Source organism: Notolabrus celidotus, chromosome 2, assembly GCF_009762535.1.
Source record: "Notolabrus celidotus isolate fNotCel1 chromosome 2, fNotCel1.pri, whole genome shotgun sequence".
Taxonomy (NCBI): domain Eukaryota; kingdom Metazoa; phylum Chordata; class Actinopteri; order Labriformes; family Labridae; genus Notolabrus; species Notolabrus celidotus.
In genome coordinates, this window is record NC_048273.1 from 30086257 (window position 1) to 30111042 (window position 24786).

General features: G+C 39.7%; 1 protein-coding gene across 2 annotated transcripts; it reads left to right on the forward strand.

Annotated features, from left to right (window-relative positions):
* LOC117830341 (protein FAM102B-like) lies at nt 1-24764 on the forward strand. 2 transcript variants are annotated; one of them, XM_034708432.1, is made up of 11 exons: nt 1-285; nt 7957-8077; nt 9534-9563; nt 9883-9999; nt 10534-10580; nt 11471-11565; nt 14442-14543; nt 17237-17465; nt 18015-18151; nt 19701-19770; nt 21278-24764. In XM_034708432.1, exons 1-11 carry the CDS (start codon nt 140-142, stop codon nt 21318-21320), a joined length of 1137 nt encoding a protein of 378 aa, XP_034564323.1. In that variant the 5' UTR covers nt 1-139; the 3' UTR covers nt 21321-24764. The 2 variants fall into 2 exon arrangements, with proteins under 2 accessions (XP_034564323.1, XP_034564330.1); XM_034708439.1 differs by having other exon boundaries at nt 14445-14543; nt 21278-22549.
* The last annotated feature ends 22 nt before the right edge of the window (nt 24765-24786 follow it).

Here is a 24786-nt window from a genome sequence, read left to right on the forward strand (position 1 = left end):
ATTTGGTGTCACGACTTGACTGTCTGTTGTCACTAGCAGCTTCACCGTCCTCCCACAACACAACACTGTGTCCATACTACAACACAATGGGGTTGTAAAGTCATACTGTAGCATCTTCTATTAGAAACCCATTCCGTTTATGGATTTAATGATGATGAAGAAGAAGAAATTCAAGTTTAAGGTGGATTTTGAGCTGGATGAGCTGTCGTCTGTCCCCTTTGTGAACGGTGTCCTCTTCTGTAAAGTCAGGCTGCTGGACGGAGGGTTCTCCGAGGAGTCTTCACGGTGAGGACGTTTTTAAAAACTGATACTTTATCTGTTTTTTAACCTCTTTAATTAAACAAATTGTAGATCCTTCTCCTACTATGTCCCCTAGCTAACGAGCTAACAGGCTGCATGACTATGAATGTGTTGTGCCTCAATAACAGTGTTATGATTGTTCACATTCAGCCTTACCTTCCTATGAAAGCCTTTCGAATCGACTAAAGTCTGACAGGTTTGTACTAAACACCTTGGCATCGATTAAAGCAAACACAATTAGCATTTTTGACCATTCGAGTTTAGAAATATACAACCATTAGTCCACATTGCTTCGTGTTTAGGCGACATCTGGCTGCATTGTAAAGGTTCACTTCCTCGCTGCTGATGGATCGATTACAGAGCTATGAGGATCCAGCTGACATTTCAGAGATCTGCTACAAGCTGAATATGACTCTCCTCTCCATGGCTGCTGAATCAATACAGCCACTTACGCCCTGGGTTGTCTTCAGTCCTCCTTTGGTCACATAGTTCTCATGGTAAAAAGTAGAAGGTGGCTGGAAGTGTTGCTGATAAAACTGATATGGATTAACACTTCTCAGGAAACTATCAGGAGAGTGCATAGTTGTAACCCCCTAATAGTCACATGTACTACCTGTGTCATATATTCTTGTGTAAAGGACTGGGATGATTGTGCCACCATGTTATCTCCTACTAGGAGCTGTTTCAGCATATCTTGTATTTTCTGGCTGATATGGGCCTGTCAATGATATATTTGTATTGATGTTTATTTAGTTTGAAATGCATTGCTATTTAATAATTTTTAAAGAACATATTGCAAAAAAAGAATGCTTTGGGAGTTTAAAAATGGTGTCAGCACAACCTCTGACTCTAAAATTCACTATACTTTCAGCCCTCTCTGCAGCACATTAGGGATGCACCACATTGGAGTTTTGCCGATATTGGAAATGCCGATAATTTCCTACTAATTTTGCCCAAAACCGATACGAATACTGATACCATGTACATCATTAGTTTGTGAAAGCCCACATCTCCCCAACCCTGACAGGGGACTTCCACCAGACCCGTGTCTAGTCCGTCTCCGATCTGCTGCAGTCCGTCTCCGTTCTTTCTCGTACGTCAACACCCTCTAGTTGCGTTTTCAGACCGCAGCACGGAGCAGGAACGCTGGACAGCTGGAGTCATGTGACCGAGGTTTTCCCGTAGTAATTATTACTGACTCCACGATTCTCTGTCTCCTCCTCATCCATGTTGTCTTTATGGTCCTCTGAAAACCTCTGACCTGTTGACTCCAGGCCTGGCTCTGCTCACCGTGACGGTTTGTTGTTGTAGTTAAGTGAAATACGGTCTGGTGATAACACAGAGTGTTTTATTCTGAAAATTAACCAAATGTTTTCATTTTGGCCCCTGACTTCCATCTAAAGCTGTTGAGATTGATTCGTCGTGTTGCGGTATCCGGCGAAAAAAAGTCTTGCGAATCTGATCTGGAGGACTCTGACCTGCCGGATCAAAGACGCAGCCGTAACGCAACGGAGCGGATCCAGTGGAAGTTGACACATTGACTAGAATAGAAACTTATCAGATCCGGTGCCGTGACGGATCAGAGACGAACAGGACATGAATCTGTCGGAATTTGGCCGTGAAAAGCTGATTATCAAGAGTAGTGATTTCAATGATTTTCTTGTTAAGCTCTGTTACCTTTGGGTGCTCCCTGCTATATTTCTTATCTTTGTTGAGTGTCTGAAGCAGATGCTGCTGAGTTTCGCTGCTATCAAAGCTTCTTTGTGCTGACTTTTCAGAAACTCTCAGTTCTTCATTTGATGGTTCTCGAGATGTACACATTAAATTGGAAGTGTTGTTTTGTTCCTCTGTGAAAGTAGCTCTTTTGACTTCCATACAGCCAACATGTTGAGGCTCATTGTTTGCATTCATAAGCTCCCTGACTAATGTATCGCTTTATCGGCCGTATGTATCAGTGGACATGTTCATATCTGCTGATTCCGATAATCAACTTTTTATTCCATATGCCAATACTGATTTTTATCATGCATCTCTACATCATATGCAACATAGAATCACACCTGAGCTTAAAATGGTCTGCTCAGGGATGTTTTATATAGTGTATTCATGTAAGATGTTCTGTCACAGATTTAAGAAAATAGTTTAATTGTATTTCATATCAAATTAAAAACTCACCAGATCAGCTGCAGTATCGATAACTGGTGAATTGTTCTGCTGTAAAATCAGTTTTTTATATCATATTAGTGAGCTTTCAATACAAATTCGAAAATGATACCATACCAATTATTTCACGTTAACTGCGTCCCACAGTAGTGCCCTGATCGTGCTGTTAATACTGCCAAGTTGAGACAAGCCAGGACCGCCATCCCCTCTGAAACCTGTTCTATATTTCTGATCATAAACTACAGTTAAAGTCTCTTTCATCACACGTCTTCCAGGCTACAGAGGAAAAGCCTGTAGGGCCTCAACTGACATTGAATTATACAACTGATTAATTGTAAATGATTCATTTGAGCGATCATATGTTCATCAAACATCCAAAAAAATGGTAAAGGTTAATTTTGGTAACCATTGTCACCATTCAGTTTTATGCAACTTACTGTAGCATAAAAACGAAGGAAAAGAGCAAACACTCCAACTGAGAAGTTAGAAACAGTCTTAGTGTTTCAGATTATACATCTCTAAAGTGTCTGCCAGTGCTTTTTCAGTTAATAAGTATTAGTTGCTGTGAGGAGTTCTGAAATTGCTGATAAGCCTGTCAAAATCAAGCGGCAACCTCCGGCCGTGAAGTGTTAAAAACTGCAGTTTCACAAGTGTCCACTTGAGGCTGGCTCCGGAAGTACCAGAAACCACAGACACACCAATTAAAAAAAAGGCAATCTATACAGCAGAAATTCACACGTTTACAGCCTGGTACGAAGAACAAGTGTAGATGGATAGCTAGTTTCTCGATCAGCACACACTATACAGGGCATGAGTTTTTTTCTAATGCGACAGTTCAGAAGATATTAAGATTACGAGTTTTGCCTATGTAAGGACATGACTGGCTTGATTGACAGGCGTGAACACTGCAGCTGTTGGCGAGGAGGCTCAAAGCCTTTACCAGCTCTTTACCAGCTCATATGGCCTCCTCCGACAATTGGCTTCAAAACAGTGCTTCAGGAACAGATGGGTGGCGTCACGGATACTACATCCATTATTTATACAGTCTATGATCGGTACACATCTCTATTGGGCACCTTGTAAAGATGCTAAAGAGCCCGCGTCAAATCCACATCTTTACATCATACTAGATCGACTGAAGTTAGGTTGAGTCAGCATTTCAATATGGCAACCGCCGAAAGGACTGCTTCAGAAAAACTACGTCCATTTATTATACTGTCTAAGGTTTCCCCTCACTCTACATCCCTCATTCCCTGTCCTGTTGATGAAGGCAGAAATGCCCAAAAATTAAATTAAAAAAAAGGACACTCAGAAATTGGCGATGCAAGGAAATGACTGTTCTGATTATTCAGAGTAACCCTGAGGTCTCCACCGTGTCGTGATAAGAAATAGATAAGGCTTTCACTGCTGTCAGGTTGAGACAGACACATGCAGTCATCCCCTCTGTAATCTGAGCCATGTATTTTCTCATAAAATAGACATTTGACTAAGAGAAGAGTATTTGTTTTGGAGAGAGGATTAGATGGCTTCCCATGATTACATAACAAGCCCCCATGGTCGCTGCACAGCTCCATAGCTCTTTAAAATAGTCAAATAGAAAGACAAGGCGTGTTGTACTTTGGGATTAGGAATGCCTCAAAGGTCGTGGAGTTAAGTCCACCTTGATATGACTGAATGAAATTTAAAAATACTATAAGAGGTTTTAAAAAATACCTAGTAATGAAGTTTAAATGTGTTTCTTAAATGTTCTGGCTAGCATTAGTAGTCTGAGTATGAATGCAGTGGCCTTAAATGTTTAAACCCTTAACAAGATTTCCTCTGACCCTCTTTTTGAGTCATCAGATCTGTGAGCATAAGGGACTGTTGCTTTATGAGTCTTTCTCTTCCTTTGGTGTGGCTTGACATCAGAGCTGCGCTATTGTTCCTGCCCATAGCAAGTTTCCCTTGTTACATGAGCTCCTTTTTTTTGAAAGTGTTGCATTTTATGGACAACAGACTTGTTATCTCTGCTCGACATGGGGAAAGCCTGAGATTCTGTGTTTGCGAGAGTTTTTCATCAATGAAGTGTGAGCGCAGCTGCCTTTTCAAAGAAGAGCAGCGGTGGTTTAACAAGATATCTGAGCCATGTATAGAGATGCCAGCCCACTTGTGCCTAAAGCAGACGTACTTTCTCTCACTTATAGTATTTTGCTGTGCTGACAAGTGCTGCTGTGAGTTACTGTACGAGCAATGAAGGCAGAATTCCCGGAGCACAGTGTGTCCAGCTGGCTGGGAGTTTCCTCTCCGATCCTGCGAGGATGAAGTCAGCGTTTGTACAACGCCGCTCACACATCTGCTGCTTTTTATTTATAGTGAGTCAGAGGAGCAGCACGAAGCATGAGCCTGTATGTTCAGTCAATATTAACTGTGTTCACAGGGATCTGCATACTTGTTGAGGTATTTTATTGCATGAGTGTTATTCTGATTGGTCATTACACCGCAACATTTCAGGTCTACTTTTCCTCATCAACAGACCTTTGCAAAGATGTGGCTCTGATCACAGACTCTTGCTGTAACCGTATGAATAGGGCTGGGAGATAATTCCATAACGATAATTATCGTGCGATAATTTTTCTCAATCTAAATATAACAAATGTTCAATAAAAAATCAATATACGTTGTAATTACATCCCCCAACCACTGGAAAGGGGCGATAATGAGCCTTAAATGCTAGTTGTCATCCAACATTAGACAGAAAAGAAGACTGCATTGAACAGCTAATCATGTTGCAGGTCAAGAGGTAGGCGGGGCTTAAAGACGTTTGGAGCGGAATGTAAACACAGCTGAAAAGAGCGACACCGACACGGAAGAAAACTCAAAACCTACCAGCTCAAAGCAGAGCTGTTAGTCTGACACTGCGTTTACTCTGCATTAACTATTAACTTAATACACTTCATTAAATAAAATTCCAGGATGTGGGTAAAGGAAGAGCACAGAGACAACTTCTGACGTGCATTTTGAACACATGTAATGTCCACCGCGAATGTAGGACAACTGAACACTGAGTAAGAGGGATGCATTCACTGCACTGTGGGAAACAACATCACAACCCTTAGTAATCTTAAAGGGGAGTTCACAACTCAAAACAATACTCTACAAAACTGATAAACAGCATACAATTTGATATATTTCTGTTGTAAATTTAAAACAAATTATTAGGGATGCACCGTAATGAAAATTATTGTCCAAAAACCGAAACATTGAAATAAATTGTTATCTCAACTCAACTCAACTCAACTTTATTTATAAAGCACTTTAAAACGACCACAGCACTAAAACAGGAGCAGAGTCTCATGCTGGGTTGAAAGCCAAGGAATAAAAATGGGTTTTAAGGTGAGTTTTAAAAATGGACAGTAAGGAGGCTTGTCTAATGTGGAGGGGAAGCTCATTCCATAATTTTGGAGCAGCAACAGAAAAAGCTCTATCCCCTCTCAGCTTCCGTTTTGTCCTCGGTACCTCCAGGAGCAGCAGATCAGCTGACCTGAGGCACAGAGCAGGAGCGTAGGGGTGTAGGAGCTCAGAGAGGTAAGGCGGGGCCAGACCATTTAAAAATTTAAATACAAATAACAGAATCTTCACAAAAATCTCATTTTACACAAAAGACCTGCTTCCTGTTAGCACCGTCCGAAATGATGAATTCAAGAAGCTTATCAGAGAACTAAATCCAGATACAATCTAACGGTTTCTTCAACTTTCACTGGGAACAAAGAATCGGCCTTTAAATTTAAAGGAAACAATGATTTGATGTTTAGCGTGATAACATAATTTTCCATATCGCCCAGCTCTAGGTATTGCGCTGAAAGAAGTCTGGTGAATTTGTTGTTGGTGTGTTTACGGTGGAAAAACCAAGGAAAGAGATTGAAAGAGCAGAGAGAAGGTAGGACAGGTTAAAGGCCAGCAAACTGTAGGCTAAGACAGCGAAATCTACAAAACTGAAGATGTGAAGGAAACCCTTCAGGGTGGGATAAGAGCCCCTACATGTGAATAAAACTACACTACATCATTTTAAGTCTTTTTTCAGTCGTAGTCTCTTTTTGTCACTATTAAGATGCAAACTGTTGTGCTGGTGAGGACAAAAGCCAGCTCAGCTTGTATTTAAATCCAGCAAAGTGGATAAAAATGAATGGCATGTGGGCTGACTTAACAGAAGGCAGTTGGTTCTGTGAGTGGGAGAGGAGAGGATGGCAGAGAGAGAGAGAGAGAGAGAGAGAGAGAGAGAGAGAGAGAGAGAGACATCTGTGGTATCATCATGCTGCCCACGCTCTGTTCTCTTTCACTTCATCTCATCTTTTCACTGACAGCAGGCTACACCTCACCCTGATTTTAACCTGTGGTTATTGGCTCAGGAAGCATGTGTGCCTTAACCTTTGGATTCAGCTGTAAATCAATCAATAGGTAGAAAAAAAGAGAACTGTGATGAAGTAGCTTGTTCATTAAGTGAACACAATTCTGGCTTAGCACATAAGCTTGTATTGGCAGCTTGAATCAGCCTTAAGCAAGAAGGAGATGTGAGGTCTGTTGGATGAGAAATGATCACCAGTTAGCAGTACACTTGTTAATAAGAAAGTGGCTGCTAGATGTCAGATATAGTATAGTGAGACACTATTAATCGGCATGTGAGTAAGAATATTTATCTGTCTGTAATACTGTAATTGGTAGGTGGTAACATTTTACAGAGTAGCTTTCATGTTCATCTATCATAAGAGTTTTAACTACACTCAAATTCAATCAATCAATCTTTATTTATTTTGCGCCAAATCACAACAAACTATCTCAAGACTCTTTACAAACTTAGCAGGTCTAGACCGTACTCTATGTTCTATGATTAACAAAGACCCAACATCGAGACAGGATAAGATCCAGTCCTATCTTACAGATAGGACTTAGTCTGATCTCATCTTAATCCACCATGAGCAGAGCACTTTGCAGCATTTAGCAAGTTACAGTGGCAAGGACAAACTTCCTTTAACAGGCAGAAACCTTCAGCAGGACCAGACTCATGTTAGACACACATCTGCTGAGACTGTGTTAGGGTTGGAAAGAGGGAAAGAGGAGATGAAGAGAGAGAGAGATGATAGTGTTGAGATGGATAGTAGTAGTTGGAGCAGCTGGACTCAGCAGCTTCTTCTTTTGAAAGTTTTATTTCTAATTTTTCTAACAATCTTCTTTCAAGTGTAAAATATATGATGCATATACAGTTTTGGCACTGGGCTTAACAGTTCAATCAGGGGTTATAATGTAGTTTTCTAAATTACAAAGAGAAAATGAACCTGCTTTTTGTTTTTGGTTTGGAACAAATAAGTTATGTAAGGAGTCAAAGAGCTTTTAGTGTTATCCGAAGCTTTCTAAAATCCGGCAGTCCTTTCTTTCCCTTGGGGACCAAAACACTGCATGTTTTCTGACCTTTACAGAGTGCTCAACGATGATCTGAGTCTTTGTTATTTCCTCTGACAGGGAGCCGGTGCAGGCCAACTGTGTGCGATGGAGGAAACGGTTGTCTTTCCCATGCAAGATGAGTGCCAATGCAGGGACCGGCGTACTGGACCCCTGTGTGTGCCGGGTCTCGGTCAGAAAGGTACAGTATGAGGCTGCTCTGCCCTAGACTTCAGACTTCATAGAGATATACCTGATGATCCATTGTCCTGTGCTTTGAATGAAATAACAAGGCTGCATCAGGTGGAGTCTCTAATCGAGTAACAGAACTGCTGTCCGTCGGGGAATTCTGGTTCAGGTTATGCTGCATTTAATGTGAGAGAATATCCCTGAGATTAAAACTCTAAGCAGATTGTGATCACAGTGTTTTGTAGAAAACAGACTCGACTCAGTGAAATGTTTTAATCTTAAGCCTTAAAAGTGAGCAGGCTCTGGGATCTGGTGTTTTTTATCATGTCATGTTGCATTTAGATACAGTTTTTAAGCATTTAAGGAGCTTAAGATTACATGAGCCTTCCTAGTAAAATAAGTATCCACTGTAGGAAAATGTAATTTCATAAAAAAAATGTTTTTTTAAACCAAAAAAAAAGGAAGTAATCACAGTGATGATGATCAACAAGTATAATTCAAACCCACTCCAGCCACACAACTGAACCGGTACAAATAAGATAAACCTCACCAGAGTTCCAATTACTATAAATCAGGGCTATCAAACATACGGCCTGCGGGCCAACACTGGCCCGCCAGGGGTTCCAATCCGGCCCATGGACGACTTCCCAAAGTGAAAAAATGACAGCGAAAACATTGGCTTTTTTCGAAAAGGTCTGCTATATACTACCTACTAATGTAGTAGGCAGTAGGTACAGCCTACTACGTACTGTGTTTGAATTTAGTATGTAGTATGACTGTTCTGTTGGATCTGATCTGCAGTAAGCTGGGCCAGACGTCACTGAATTTCCGGTTTTGGAATGCAGAAGTAAACGACGGCCAAGCTGATAGTAAAACTACTTCTTTAGCATCACTTATGATTTAAAAAGTTAAGAGGTGGTTTATATGGAATTTTAAAATTTTCACAGCACCTAAAAACTGAGTCGAAAAAAGAAGAGGAAAGAAAAAGTGGAACGAGTGCTGTGCATTGTGGGAAACAGCACGCAAGGCAGACTGGTCTGATGCATACTGTGAAATTTTCCCCGATCATTAGACACCTGAGGACTTTTGGCATACTGCAGATTTTGCTGTTTTTCACATACATACTGCATTTTGGTTGAGCTCAGCATTACCAACATGGCTCCCACCGATGATTGGCTTCAAAACAGCACTCAGGAGCAGATGGGTGACATCATGGACACTACATCCATATTTTATACAGTCTATGTTTCCACCGCTAAATTTCAAAGGGACTGATATGACTGTGAAAGAAAGCAGTATGATGCTTGATGATGCAGTACTTTTGCTTGTACACGACAACATCACCAAAGTAATAGAAGGTATTCCTTTGTCCACAGGGGTCACAGAAATTAATGCTGAGTCACACTTTGAAGGTCTAACCTTTTTCTGAGTAACATTTTCATTCAAATGTTTTGGTTTCTCTTTTCCAGGAGCTGAAAGGTGGGAAGGCATATGCAAAGGTAAATCCTCACATACTTATGTCATCTTACCCCCATCCCTTCACACAGCCTACAGGTCACCTAGATTTACAGTAATCAGCCAAAGCCAAGTGGGTCCATAGCAAACAGATGGCTTTCACTGCCTGCAGGTCGGCTCATTATGTCTCATGTTCTTCTCTTTGGAAGTAAAAATGTACCGAGCATGCTTAGCCCTATAAAGGTTGTTTTAATGAGTTGTAAGATGTGTTAGTAGTCATAGACTGTCTTATTGCTAACCAGTCAAAACACCAGTCTCTTAAAAGACAACAAATCTCACTCACTGTCATTCTCACTCCTCCAGCTCGGTTTTGCAGATCTGAATTTAGCAGAGTTTGCCGGCTCAGGAAACACAACCCGCAGATGTCTGCTGGAAGGCTACGATACCAAAAATACCCGCCAGGATAACTCCATTCTCAAGGTAACATTGAAGCTCTGGTAAAGCAGCCACACCGGTCTGATTTGACTGCTTCAGGAGGATGTCCCAGTGTTTTGAATACAAGCCTGATATTTCCCTTCACTGAGAACTAGACACGTAAAAGAGTTTTGCATAGATGTGTAGGATTACGTACAAAACCAATAGATATGTCCCCCAGTCATCCATTAGATCTCAAGAATTAGATCACTGAAGAAGAAGTGTGTTACAGTGGGGAATAAGATTAATGCAGATATGGCTCATAGGCATACATTCTTACTGATGAAGAATTACAACAGTCCCTGATTTGTGACAGAAATAAATCTCACTGTACTTTTAAGTTAAGGAGTGTAAAGTCCTTGTCACTTTGAATGAGCAGCTGGCTTGTTTAATAAGATAGAATAAAATAAGCTTTAACAGAAAAACACATTTCTTCTTCTTTTTTAAATTAAGAATGCATGCGAATATAAACCTTGAATGCAACCTGAGCCTGTAGACTAACAAGTACATCTCTGTCTGTCTCTCCCTCTCTCTTCATAGGTTATCATCAGTACGCAGCTCATGTCAGGAGATCCCTGTTTTAAAACGTAAGTGAAAGAAGATTTGAAACTTTAAGACTCAAAGCTGGATCTGCTTTGGTCAGCAGTTCATACTGTACTGAGTCAGTCAGGGTTGGTGTCAGCTGACCTTTGAGCCAATAGTTGATTTTGATGATCATTCCATAATATGTCAATCGCATGAACATTTTGGGATAAGGCTTGTAGTTTTATCTATTGCTGTGCCGTTCTTACTTGTATGTGTAGATGAACTGTTCCCTAAAAACCTAATCCAACACAGTGACCTCTCAGCATGTCATCCAAAGTGGTATCCTCTTTGCTCCACCAATACAGCTGGACTTTAAGCACCATTATCAACTAGAGTCAGACATGCAGAAAAGAAAAAAACATTTAGTGCTAATGTGAAGAAATTAAATGTGCTGCTGACTCCATTCATTTTGAAGCTGATAGCGGCATTCTGTTAACAAAACTGTATAGTCGAAATCCCAAATGTATTTCATCCTCCAAGAAATACACTAGAAGTCGTTACACTGTTCTTTTTTGTAGAAATAAGCTGTTCTGGGAAAAATGTGTCATATACATACAGAGAGAAGGAGAGATGCTGCCTAACCCCGGGGCAAAATTTGACCTAAAAATTATTCAGAAGCCTTTATTCTAATGTCAAAAGATTGTTTTATTTCAGCATGAAGTAAAACACTGAGTATATTCTACAGTATTTTCACTTTTGGATTAGCTGGATGCTGTTACAGTTAAAATACTTACTGTTTAGAATCTGTAACAATGTTTTAGTCCCATCCCCCATCTCTCTGAATTTATATTTATTACATTTCTTTGTATTTCTTTTTCTTGAGAATGATAGAGCAGACACTGTGAAATACAAGAGAGGAGAAAAAGCACTATTGTCTTTCCTCTGTCCTCAGGCCTCCCTCTACAGCCACAGTGATCGGCATCCAGGGGGATGGAGAGAGCCTGCTGGAGGAGAGGAGAGGAGGAGACTCACAGAAAGGCTGTTCTGGTGAGACCAATCACGCCACATTACACCCCCCTGCTCTGCTTAGTCATCCTGACGGGATTTTTCAACATCTGATGTGCTCTCTTCTGCTGTGCTAAAACCCATCTTATAATTGGTGTAGTTTAAAAATGAAACAGACGGTATCATTAGTGGCTAAGTAGCTTTAAAACCTTAGTATAAATGAACATTTAGGGGAAGTTATTTGTTTACTTTTATTACTTTAAGTTTAGAGAATGAGGCTGAGTTTCTTCAACAATTTCAGAATAATGTTCATTTGTGTAAATTTGCATAGAGTTTTAGGATTTAATCAGATGTGTTACGTCACATAAAATCATTAAAAGATTCAGAAAATTAGACTAAATCTCTGTAAAAAAGGGACGAGGCAGAAAACCAGTACTTGATGGCCATGATTTTTGGGTCCTCGGGCTGCACTGCAAAAACAGACAGGACTCTGTAGTGGACTCAAAATCCCTTTAAAAGCAATGTCTGTGAACAAGTTCACTGCTTCTTCCAACGTAGCTGGTTAAAACTGCACCATGTAAAGAGGAAATCCTATGAACATGATCCAGAAACCCCACCACTCTCTGAGCCTGAGTTTATTTAAAGCTAGGTAGATCCTTTTAACCAGTATAACAAAAAGTGTATTTAAATCTGACTACCAACCCCAGCTTTAAGAGCAAAGTGGAGGCAAAGTGGAAAAGTGTCCTAATTGGATGACTCAAAATATGACCCAATTCTTCTTGGAAATCATGGACACCACACCCACCACCCTTTAGATTGAAGGAGGGGATCAAAACTTTAAACACTTTTAAAATTAGTGGCATCTTAAACTTTGGCCAGTATTACACAAGGCCATGAAGCAGTTGGCCGGGGTTCGATTCCAGCCTGCGGCCTCTGCCATTCCCCCACACTCTCTCCTTGTTTCCAGCTCTATCCACTGCCCTCCCCTCTCTAATAAAAGGTGCAAAATGCCCCAAAATATATAAAAAAACAAAAAAAAGGATTACAGAAGGCTGCACATTTCAAGTAGCGTTGCCATACTGGAGTGGTAATAAGGATCTACAGCCGTTAAACAAGGTGTATTACAATTGCACTAGACTCTTATTGACACTGGGTATCAGTAGATACATGTTTCACCATGGTATTGGCATCTCTATAAACTTACTGAACAAGGCAAAGGTGGCAGGTACATCTTACAAGTTGAACCTTCATTACAAAAAGAACAGCAGTTTTTCCTACTTTATGGATGCTAATTTCAAGACCATTTATCAAGCTGCAAATATTGTGTGTGATTATTTTTGTATGTTGTATGTATGCACTTGTATTTGGAGCATACTGCATATGTACTCACACTTAAATCACTGCCATCTATCCATCACTTTGAACAATAAAAACATTGCTCTTCCAGCTGCCTCTTTCTGCTACATTTCACTCTCTTTTTTTCACCCCCTCTTTACTCCTGTGTCTGATCATGGGCGAACGCTGCGCTGTATGGAAGGCATGTTCCTCCTGGAAGCCTCAGAGTGTAGCGCAGCTCTTTCATGTATAATTTAAACTAGTTCTCTTTTAGAATAACTACAATCTGCTCAGACCCTGTAGGCTCTTGCATGGTTAAAAATAGGACGTGTGTGTGCCAGTCTGTGTAGGGGGGTTGCATGTTAGCATGTGATCACGGTGTGTATTTGTCTGTTGAAGACAGTGCTCTTTCCAACCAGCAGCATCATGTGTAGGCTGTTAATGTTCACAGTGTATGTGCATTAGTGTCTCATGTGTTAGCAGCAGAGGAAAATGTATACGCTTTTTGCAATTAGGGTGCATTAATTATTTGTAGATATCTTTGAGAACGAGCACGCATTAATATGAAATCCAAGTTAAAAACTGTGTTGGATGGTGAGGTCACTGTTAAAAGATGTGATCACAGCACACACTGCTTTACTACATTTTACATGACACTGGGCAGCAGTGAGAATCTCATCTTTTCACTTCAGTGATATAATTTCTTCTTCAAATATCAGGAATGAGTCATGCAAAAATACTTAAATCAGTAGAATTCTGGGAAAAAGCCAGGTCACATTTGATCTGCTCTGCATCCTGAGCTTTACAAGTATTGGAGGGATTTGTATTATCTGTTGTGCTGCTGAGGCAGAGGACTCTTTCTTTCTTTTTCTTTCTTTCTGAAGAAATTTGAACTCTTATCTGTTCTGCTTTAAGGCAGCACAGCTTTTTATCCTTTTGCCTACTTGAAATCAAGATAGTAGTTAACATTCTTCTGCACGTGTTTTTAAAAAGCCATACTTTTAGAAGTTGGGATACACACTGTTGCATGTCAAATTAGTCAAGTAAGTTTGCTTTATTGTATTTTCTCTTCTTCATGTTCACAGATATTCTCTAATTAAGCAATTTTCTTTTAATTGCAGAACCTGAGTTTGTGTGGGTAAAATATTGGAAAGCATTGAAAAAGAGTTAACCTATAACTCCTAGTTGTTCACATACATTTTTAATTATTGGCACAATTGTATCTATTTTTCCCAACATTAGTCATTTGCAACAAAGGATAATGAGCTAAAGTGCAGCAGGTGGGAGTAGGAGAGTTTTGTTCATTGTTGTAACAGCTTTCTGTGGGCAGAAATAAAAAGCTTGTATTCACTGCGGTTCTTTTTATACTGTACTAGCTGAAATACAACCTCAGAGTGAACACAGCAGGGGCCTTGACATGTTTTGCTCTTGTTTTGGCAACACTTTCTCTCTAAGTATATGAATTGCCTGTAGAAAAGCCATGGGCTTTGGAGGTCTTTTCCCTTTAGTACAACCAATGAAAGTATTTTCAAGTTTTCAGATTGTAATCCGCTGTCTGTCTTTTTTTGTTCTTTTTAATCCAGCAGAGAGTCGAGAAGGGAAGTGTCCTGTTGTTTCTGATGAACTCGGGGGCTGCGGCCACTCCCGGACGTCCAGCTATGCCAGTCAACAGTCCAAACTTTCAGGTAAGGGCTTGATATACACTAACAGTCAAAAGTTTGGAAACACCTTGGAGTGTTACTTCTTCCAACTCCTTTTTGGACATGTTACAGAATTCATATTAGTGATAAAACAGCTTTGTTTTGATTTTTTTTGCATTGTTTGTAACGTTTGCTTTTTTGCGGGGGGTATGTCTTTTGTTTATTTGTATTTATTTTTTGACATGTTCAAAATAAACACTTTCAAATCAAAATCAAAAACCTTCTTATTCAAGGTTTTCATTTATTTTAATTATTTCAAACACTGTAGATTAATACTGAAGGCATCAAAACTATGAAAGAGCATATATACTGAATTATTTAATTAAAAAAAAAGTGTTAAACAAACCAGAATATGTTTTATATTTTAGATTCTGTAAAGTAGCCCCCTTTTTCCTTCATGACGGCTTTGCACACTCTTGGTATTCTCTCGGTCTGCTTCATGAAGTGGTCTCCTGGAATGGTTTCTAATTAACATGAGCCTCGTCAAGAGTTCATTTGTAGAATGTCTTGCCTTCTTAATTTGTTTGAGACCATCAGTTGTGTTGTTCAGAGGTAGGGTTAGTACACAATGGATAGCCCTATTTGACTACTGTTGTAATCCATATCATGGCAAAACCAGATTATTTCATAGTTGTGATGTCTTCAGTATTAATCTACAATGTCGAGAATAATTAAAATAAATTAAACCCATTGCATGAGAAGGTGTCCCAACGTTTGATTGGTAGTGTATTTTACGATATTATTTGTTCTTATTTGTTGTAGTTGACCTGATATGGGTCATGCATTTTTTTGCAGATATGTTATAATTCATATACTGCTCTTTGAGGTTGCAATGTTAAAAGTACCTATCACCTCATACTTATTTTGCTTTCCTAAAATCATTTTATGATGCTGAAAATGTGAGAGGAGTCAAGCTGAGAAAACCCTGGACTAAGAAGGAAAGTAATGATATAATTTTCCAGTGACAGTCCACCAGAGCAGTTCCAACCTGAGGTTTGAGTTTCCATTAGAGGTAGATCAGATGACTGTAATAAAAGATCAGAGGGCAGCGCTGAGCACAGCTGTAATGGCCATGAAATCTTGAATTAGGAAACGTATTTCCTTCCACATGTAGTTTCTGATAGATTTATTTGAATCTGGGTATTAGTGTGCAGGAAGTTTGCTCGTCCACAGCTGTAGTGAGCGGAGATCTCTCATGCTTGAAATGGCTTCCTGCAGACACGAACAGCATGTGAGTGTGTGGGTGTCACTGCACTGCTGAATCTTTTAACACACTGCAAGCTGCACAGCTACTCAGCAGCACAGCAAAACTGTAATATTGTGTGCAGCCTCATTTAAAAGCTGACAAGTTATGAACTAACAGAATCAGAATTACTTTATTTGTCGGGGGGGGGGGGTTCAGTCATTCTGGATGCTCTTATACACACTAAAATAGGAATATTGGGGTATTCAGAGAAAGTAGGAATCAAAATAAGATATAAATATTTGAATAAATGGCAAATTTATAAATGAATACAGAAGCGCAGCATAGTTTAGAATAAGCTATGTACTAGGGATATCAACAATTAATCAGGTCTATTCATTGATTGTTAAGAACTTACTCAAACACATTTTTTGTTTCAATTTTCTATCACGTGGAACAAACATCATGTGGTCTCATATTTTGTTCTGCAATCAGGGAGGTGTTTTAAGTTTAAAGCATGTTAGAGAGAGCATGGGAGACACTCAGCTGGGAGCTACGGCTGAGTGAAAGGTCTCTGACAGGCTTTTGGACTAATTATGACCCAGTTACGCTCCCAGCTTACACCTGACCACGTTAACATGCTTATTTTTCTCAATAAAAATGAGTAGACAGAAAACTGGACAATGTGAGTCTAAAATGTATTTGAGTTTAGTTCTCTTGTTACAGTAAATCCACATGTTGTAGTCTGAGCCTTCACTTTTATGACTGTATGTCCGCAGAGATTATGAGCCTGCTCCACAAGTTGATATTCAGCGTGTTTAACATTTTGAACACCTCAATACGATCTGTAGATATTCAACACTGTCAGTTACACACATTGTGTCGTGAAGGAAAATTTTATTCAAGGGGAAAAAACGCATTTGACATTGTTTTTGACATGGAAAACTTTTACATTTTTGTTTATTATTAATCGATAATTGATTGTAAACATTTCCGATGCTCAATCACGGAAAATACTTGAAATTTACATTCTATTATGAACCAGTAGTTAACAGGTTAACAATCAGATTACAACATTAGATACAATCTAATGTTGTAACATTGATGTTAGACAGTACATCCACATGTACTACAAATAAGTTTCTATGTCATCAATAGTTTAAAGCTGATAGATCACTGATACTGTTGTTAGATGATTGGATGCATCTCAGCTTTAATTTGTAGTTATTTTAAAACAATATTTAACATTAAGCAGCATAAAAGTCCAATGTCTTGAATCTACCAGGTGAGCAGAAAAGCAATTCCTTGTAAAAGGATATTGTTTGCATATGCTGAGGTGGGTCTTTTTTTTGGTTTCCAATTTTGCAATATCAGCAGCATATCAGCATAAAAAACGATGTGTCAATAAAATCATATCCCTTTTCCATCGGTCCAGATGTGCAAAATAAATATCTTTCTGGGTTTTGTGTAATAAATCTGTGCTCATGTGTCTCAGGTTACAGTACAGGTCACTCCCGTTCCTCCAGCATGTCAGAGTTCAGCCACCGGAGAAACCACTCAGTCGGGAGCGCCTCAACTGGCATCGGCAGCATCCCAGAGCCCAGTGAGGAGCGAGAGTCCAGACCCTGCCCTGCTCTACCTGAACACCCTGTCCCCACTGCCACCACTAGCAACCCAGTCGGTACAGCAGTACAGAGTGCCTCATCCTGTGAACGACTCAACAGGTGAGTTTCTAGGTCATTACCTTCAAAGTCAGTCTAGAGGATGTGTATAAGTCAAACTGTTGGCCTCTTTTTATTGTAGGGAATGAGAACAGAATAGCTTACAGTTATTTTACTGAAGTTCAACTTTAACCACACCTGCAGCCACATTACAGGAAGCAGCTGTCTCATGCAGTACAGAGAAAAGAGGCAGAGCAGCGGAAGAATATCTGTGGTTGCATTATGTGGTTTTTCTAAGGGGCTCTTATTGTTTATTAAGGTTAGTCATGGTTTTTGTGAGATCTAATAATGTCCAACCATAAGTCAAAAGCAGAATAGCTTCTCAAACTTTGGACTATGGGTAATTTTTAAGTCCTGTAGTCCTTTATAAATCAAGAGGAAAGGAAGATGGAAAGAGAGAGTGACTAAGAGGCTGTATAAGGGGTTTATCTCAGACCAGATCTCTCACTATCAATGTACGAGAAGCAGCAAGTAGAACTAACTGCTTTCGGTTTTGCCGTCAAAGCCAACTTGCAACAAAGACACAAATAAACCTCCTGTATCTCCCCCCAGACATCCAGTAAAGCAGGACTCCATGGAGTCGCAGCTAAAGAGAATGGATGACACGCGGGTGGATGCAGACGACGTTGTGGAAAAGATTCTCCAGAGTCAAGACTTTACACCAAGTCTACTGGACTCCAGTGCTGAAGGTGAGCTACAAATCTAGAGGAGGTCTTTTAATGGAGGCAAAATCACAATCATACCTACCATGCATACTTTATATTTCTGGCTGAAAATAAAATCACTTGTGACAAGATAATGCCCTTTAAAGGTATACTTCAGTGTTTTTGAAGTGGGGTTGTATGAGTTTCATGTCACTAATTATTGTACCAGCCACAACGAATGCTTACACACCTGCAACACCAGGTAACTCAAGAACTCTATTGCTCTCCAATGAAGCTTAGGAGGTTCTCCACTTTTTCCGGAGGTGCATCAGATCTCCTTTTCCTCTGTAAACTCCGGCTAATGAAGTTGTCCACGTGTGTCCGCAGTAAACGGCATGACATCAGCGCGGTCAGAATCACTCCTTATTTAGTTTGTTTGTAGTTTTGTCACTTTGAAGCTGCAGACCCGAACAGCTGATCAGTGGTAATCCGAGGTGAGTGCTTGGGTCGTAGTCGTAGTCATAATTAGCTAAATTACGTGGCAGGGAAGGCCCCTTCTGCAGAAACGGTAGCCGAGCTTGCGTGCCGTTTCTCCCAGCAGTTTCTCATTACAGAGTTCGAGCTGAGCAGCATCAGTTGTGGCTAGTAGGGCAATGGCAATGGGCAATTTTAAAAGTACAATTTTTCATCGTTTTCCCTGGTGCCTGGTTGTTATACGGTTTTCCCGCCACGCGCCATGTCACAGAAACACCGACATAAAGTTCGAGACAGACGCTGTCAGTGCCCGCTTCTAGCAGCACCTCATCCTGCTGCTGGTTAACTCGACTGCTACACCAAGGGGTTGTTATTAAAGGGACAGGTGATTAGTCGAATAATCGGCGAATAGATGCCAATGATTATCAAATAGTATTTTGGCTTGAAATGCCCATCCCTAGTGGCTTGTACAATAACTAGTGTCATAAAACTCATACAACCCCGCTTTAAAAACACTGAAATATCCCTTCAAAAATAGAATTCTCCTTGATGATGTATCCCCCCCCCCCGTTTGTTTTTTTTCTTTATTAAGTCAGAAATTCTTACATTTCCATTTTTGAGGTCAGGTTGAGAAAATAATTTTTTTGATCTTGTGAAATCAAATAGATTATTAATGATATATAAACAGGTTCACAAAGCATGTCAGCAAATGTTAAGATTTATCCCTAGTAGTTGTTAACTCTTGCTTTCTGATCATCTAGTTGTAAAACATAAGAAAAGTTTGAGCTCTACAGTCAAACCGTAATATTTAGTAATAATTAACCATTAGTTGAAGCCCTACTCTGAAAAACGACTGCATGTTTCTAATGTGCCGCTCATTTGCATTAGAAATTTAGAAAATTTCAGTGCTTCCTGTACAGTCTGTGTACTTTGGGAGAAAGGCATTGTTTTTCTTTCCAAGGTCTCTTACAGCTTAAAGCTACGTGATGAAAGCTGCTGTCAATACATGATTATTTTTAGATTGCCTAGCAACTGGCTGCTCTTCACGACGAGTAATATACATGAAGATACCAGTAATCTCTGTACTGACTGAGTGTTGCTTCAACTGTGTCTGTTACAGAGGAAGGCCTGCGTCTGTTTGTTGGCCCGGGTGGAAGTACAGCCCTCGGCAGCCATCACCTTCCTACGAGGTAAGCGTAGATGATATCTGACAGAAGTTAGGCCAACAGATCAGCTTATGAACTTTGGTTAATATTTGCCTCTTATTTAATTTAAAGCTAAGTGACCTAGGAGGCAAGTAAAACATTTGCTTTAAATGGCAAATTCCAAGTCGTATCCCCAAGTGATAGCAGAAATGAGAACAAAAGAGCATGAGTGGTTGACCCACAACCTCCTCCTGCCCTTTTCTACCTCTCCTGCTCTTCAGTATTCATTTCCTTACAACAAAGTAAATGTTCAAGTTCCTAACCCCAAATATAGAGAAGACTACCAAACTGATCTTAAGTGTGTTCTATCTTGATCTGTCACATTCAGTAAGATGGGAATGTTACCTCTTTCCCCAGGTTGAAATTTTCCACATTCTTCTAACATCATGCATGACATGTTGTTTGTTGATAGTAGGTGGTTATTGTAGAGAAATGTAATAATCCTTCCTAAGGATTGCATTTAGAGTGAGAATAATGTGAAAAGTGTTCCGATGTAACTAATAACTGGAAATATTGCACTGTAGATAGAAAAGGGTGACTAATAGGGATGTAAATTTCAAGTATTTTCCGTGATGGATCTTTGGAAATGTTAACGACCAATTATCAATTAATCATTAAAACAAACGTAAACCGTTTCCATGTCAAAAACAATTCCAAATGCGTTTTTTTTCCCTAAATCAAATTTTCCTTCACGACACAATGTATATAACTGACAGTATTGAGTAGCTACGGATCATATTGAGGTGATCAAAATGTTAAACACGCTGAGTATCAACGTGTGCAGCAGGCTCATAATCTCTGCGGACATACAGTCATAAGAGTGAAGGCTCAGACTTCAACAAGGGAACTCACATAGTCCAGTTTTCTGTCTACTTGTTTTTATTGGAAAAAAATGAGCATGTGAACGTGGTCAGGTGTCAGTCGGGAGCGTAACCGGGTCATAATCAGTCCAGTGGCGGTGGAAAAAAAGCCCTCGTGGAAACCTGTCACTCAGACGCAGCCCCCAGCTAAGTGTCTGAACACCTTCACCAGCTGATTCACATCGAAACATGCTTCAAACTTAAAACACCTCCCTGATAGCTGAATGAAATATAAGACCACATGATGTTTGATCCATGTGATAGAAAATAGAAACAATAAAAAGGTGTTCGAGTAAGTTCTTAACAATCAATGAATCAATACTCGATTAATTGTTGACATCCCTAGTGACTTCATTACTAGATCACTTGTTTTCCTTGTGGGGTTATAATCTGTTCTAAGAGTGAGGTGTTAAAGGCAGCTGAAGGTAGGTACAGCTAGGTTAAGCTGAAGTGTGTCATTGTGGAGGACAGTGGTTTATAAAAGCACAGGCTCAAAGCTGACCAACTTAAATATCTCATTAGGTATAGATGACTAATTTGTTTATGTTCAGAAAGACTAAAAAATGAGAAGTTGTGTGTTTAACGATGACCGCTTTACTGTCTCACGCCAAATCACTATTTTGTCATCCCAGGGTTGGAGCTGGAGCGTACGAGCAGGTCGTGATAAAGCGTTAAACCTGCAGCCTCTCAGAGCCGGACTGACACCGCTTGCATTAAACAGACTTGGTGTCGGGTTGAATCTGCATTCCTACAGCACACGAGTTACCTGATCAGCACTGTGTCCTCCCTGATCACTCTACGAATGGTTGACATTTGAGCAGTTCCGCCCTGTGTTCATTTTTGAAACTGTAGCTTTGTAACAAGTTTTAAAGATCAAGGAGGTAGACGGCTGTCATTTCATTGTACGGTAAATGTACAGGTTTTAAATATGAGAAAAGAAAGCTTTATCAGATTCTTCAAAACACAAAACTGAAACTATCTGCTCCTTCATTTTTGAGTGTAGATTACAGTCATCTTTGGAGATCAACTGATCACTCATAAATCAAAATCCAAGCCAATTTAATTTGAGGAACTGGATAAAGCTTTCTCTTTAACGGAGGACACCGGAGTGTGCATCATCAGAACAATCTGATACACTGAAGAGGAGTATGTGCTTCTTTCAAAACATTCCTTTTGTCTGTGTGTGTTTGGACTTCCTTGTTAAATAGGATTTTTTTATATTAGCCTATAAGCTGCTAAAAAGCTGTAGTTGCTGGCACTCTGCCAACTGCAGTGTTGGAGATGAGACTATTTTACTATGAAGAGGAGGCATCAGAGTCAAGCTGTTTGAGGTGTGAATGTAGACTGTGTGAGTGTGTCTTTTGTGTGTAAGACAACTGTTAGTAGTAACAGCTCTCCTGTTGTCTGGGCTATGTGAAGGAATGCGACACAATCTCTTGTAGGAAATGCTATATTGGTACTTACACAAAGAAATCAGCAAACAAGCTTTGCTAAATTGTGATAAGAGACGTTTTTCAGATTTCTTTGGCACACCGCTGACAGAGGATTGTTCTTACAGAGGTAATCCACTCCACACTGAACACCACGTCATTATATGATCAAGTGCAACATTTTTCCTCACTATGTAATCAAACAGGCTTTGAAACTTGCAACTGTTACAGAAAAGCTTAATGAAACAAAACCACAGTAACTACCGTTTGGCTTTGTAGACCTTACTTAGGTTCAAGCTGTCACTGATGAGGTGCATTTCCACCAAGAGTTCCGGGGTCTTAGCCCCCAGAACTACTTACCCCGGAACTAAAGGTTCCCGTGCCCCCATTGTTGTCTGCGTTTCGACTTCGGGCTGAAGTCCCGGGTAGATTGTGCGAATCAGGCCTATGACGTATGGAAAAAAAAAATTATATTAAATATTTTGAAATCTTAATAAAAAACTAAACTAGTATGCATTCCCAGGAACTCCGTGTTTCAACAACTGTGTAAACTCCACAAACACTGTTACGTTCAACCAAAAGTCCCAGGACCTTTGAAAAGTACTACCCCCTAAGCAGGGGCTTTTCAGGGGGGAGATTATCTACCCCTGAACTAAATTTAGACCCTGGTTCCTCTGGTTGAAATGCACGTAGTTCCGGGGTAAAGTTCCTGCGGTCGAAAAACGCCAATGCATTCACTGAACTCTGACAGCCACTCTGACAGCCAAAGTAAATGTAATACAAAGTGAACTATTATATCAGTTTCAGTTTTTTACTAATAATGTACAGACAGCTATGAAACAAAACAGATCTATTAGAACAAATGTTATTTTCTAAAGTAGTTTAAAAGGACAAGAAGGCTGAGCAGATACATTTAGAGGTACATACTATGATTTCCCCTCAAATTCCACCAATATTATCCAAATGCAGTCAGTGCAGCCTTGATTTTTAGGCTCTTTCTTTCTTTTGTACTCTGTAAATCCTTTGACGCTTACATAAAATATTCAGCCTAAAATCTAAAAATGAAGGTTTCCCGTGTGTCAGTGTAAGCAGCCTGCTCTGCACAACCCTTTCCCTTGAAGTTACCGCTCTTGTAGGATAACGCTCTCTGCCTCATAGGTCAGTAAGAAACCAAATATAAAAGGGGCTTCTGTGATAAATATCAATGTAGGACACAATGTATATCTAAAGCCCAGCATTTAAGCTACAGATATATTGTATACCCGTGCTTTGCAACAACTACATCCAAGCTGGCCTGTTGACCGGGACGCTTAAATCAGAGAACAAATGGAAGATACTGTGACGTATCAACTATTTCATCCTCGTACGACTGATGCATACTGTAGTTTGTAAAGTGAAGGACTAGCTAGGTGATCCACTGCCATGATGAAAATGCTTCACAGCATCTGTCTTAAAAATGCGCAGAGTGATAGTTTTGTGTGTGTGGGTGTGTGTGTGTGTATCTCCTTAAAGCTTCTAAACTGCTAGACTTAAATACAGTTTTATAACCAGTCGAATATAAAATGCAATCCGTACGAGATCAATGACCTCTGCAGACAGAAATCTATCCAAACAATAATATTAATCTGAAACCCTGTTAGTGTCCAGCATGTTGAGGATTTGAATTTGTAGCATTATAAGAGATTAAGTGCACAATTAATTCATCCAATATCAGACTAGCCAAAGTACACAACACGCTGTTATTACCAGGGACCCTGTCAGGCCTATGCATAAGGAGAAAAGTAGACACATTGAACTAGTGAAAACAGACAGTGCAGTATCTGTAATCTTCTGTCTCCAGTCATAAGCCATAGTAGAAGGTAGGATACTTCTTTAATTTAGATACATGTCAAATCAGTATCTACACAAACATCAGTGTATGGTGTTTTAACTATATGTCAGTGTTCTCTGTTTTAATGTTCCTATGTTCTGCATGATGAAGTTGTCCTTTTGTTAGCTTGCAGAATTTTACATCTTCCTGTTTTATTTAATACTGTGCCATCTTTTTAATCTGAATGTTTCCACATCCAAGGAATATTTTTTTATGTTAGCCTACTTAGCGGGCAAAAAGAGAAACCATCCCGTTCTTGAGACCCAATGTTGAAATAGATATCTGCACAGTATTTGCTGTGTACTCATTTGTGTTATTATTTCCGGCATGGTTTTGAACATTCAGTGTTGAAGTTAACATCGAAACGATGTCAGCATCTGTATTTTGGAATCTTTCATTGCTAATATTGTGCCATATTTTTGCTAAATATTTCATTGTTTAAGTGGGGAAACGTGTTCTCACTACATAGTAAAGTGTTAAATGTATGATTTATGGCAATTGAATATCAACTCTTCAAGCTTTGTTTTTGTGTGTTTTAAGGATTAAAATCACTTGTGTTTAACCTGTGGAGCACAGGTATGTTCATCTCGGTACCTAACATGTTGTTACAAACATGGTTCTTTCTTCTCTTCTGTGAAGCTGTTGTCGATATAAAACTGTAAAATGTATTCGCCTGTAAAGTGTTGTTCTGTGCTGTTCTGGCACTGTCCAGTGTTTCCTGTTACAGACCTTTACTTTGACCAACATTTGCTTCCTTATCAAGTGTACTGGATGCTTCAGATGTGTACCTTGCACTGTTGAATAAAACTGTTAAAATGATGTGTGGATTTCATTTCAGCCT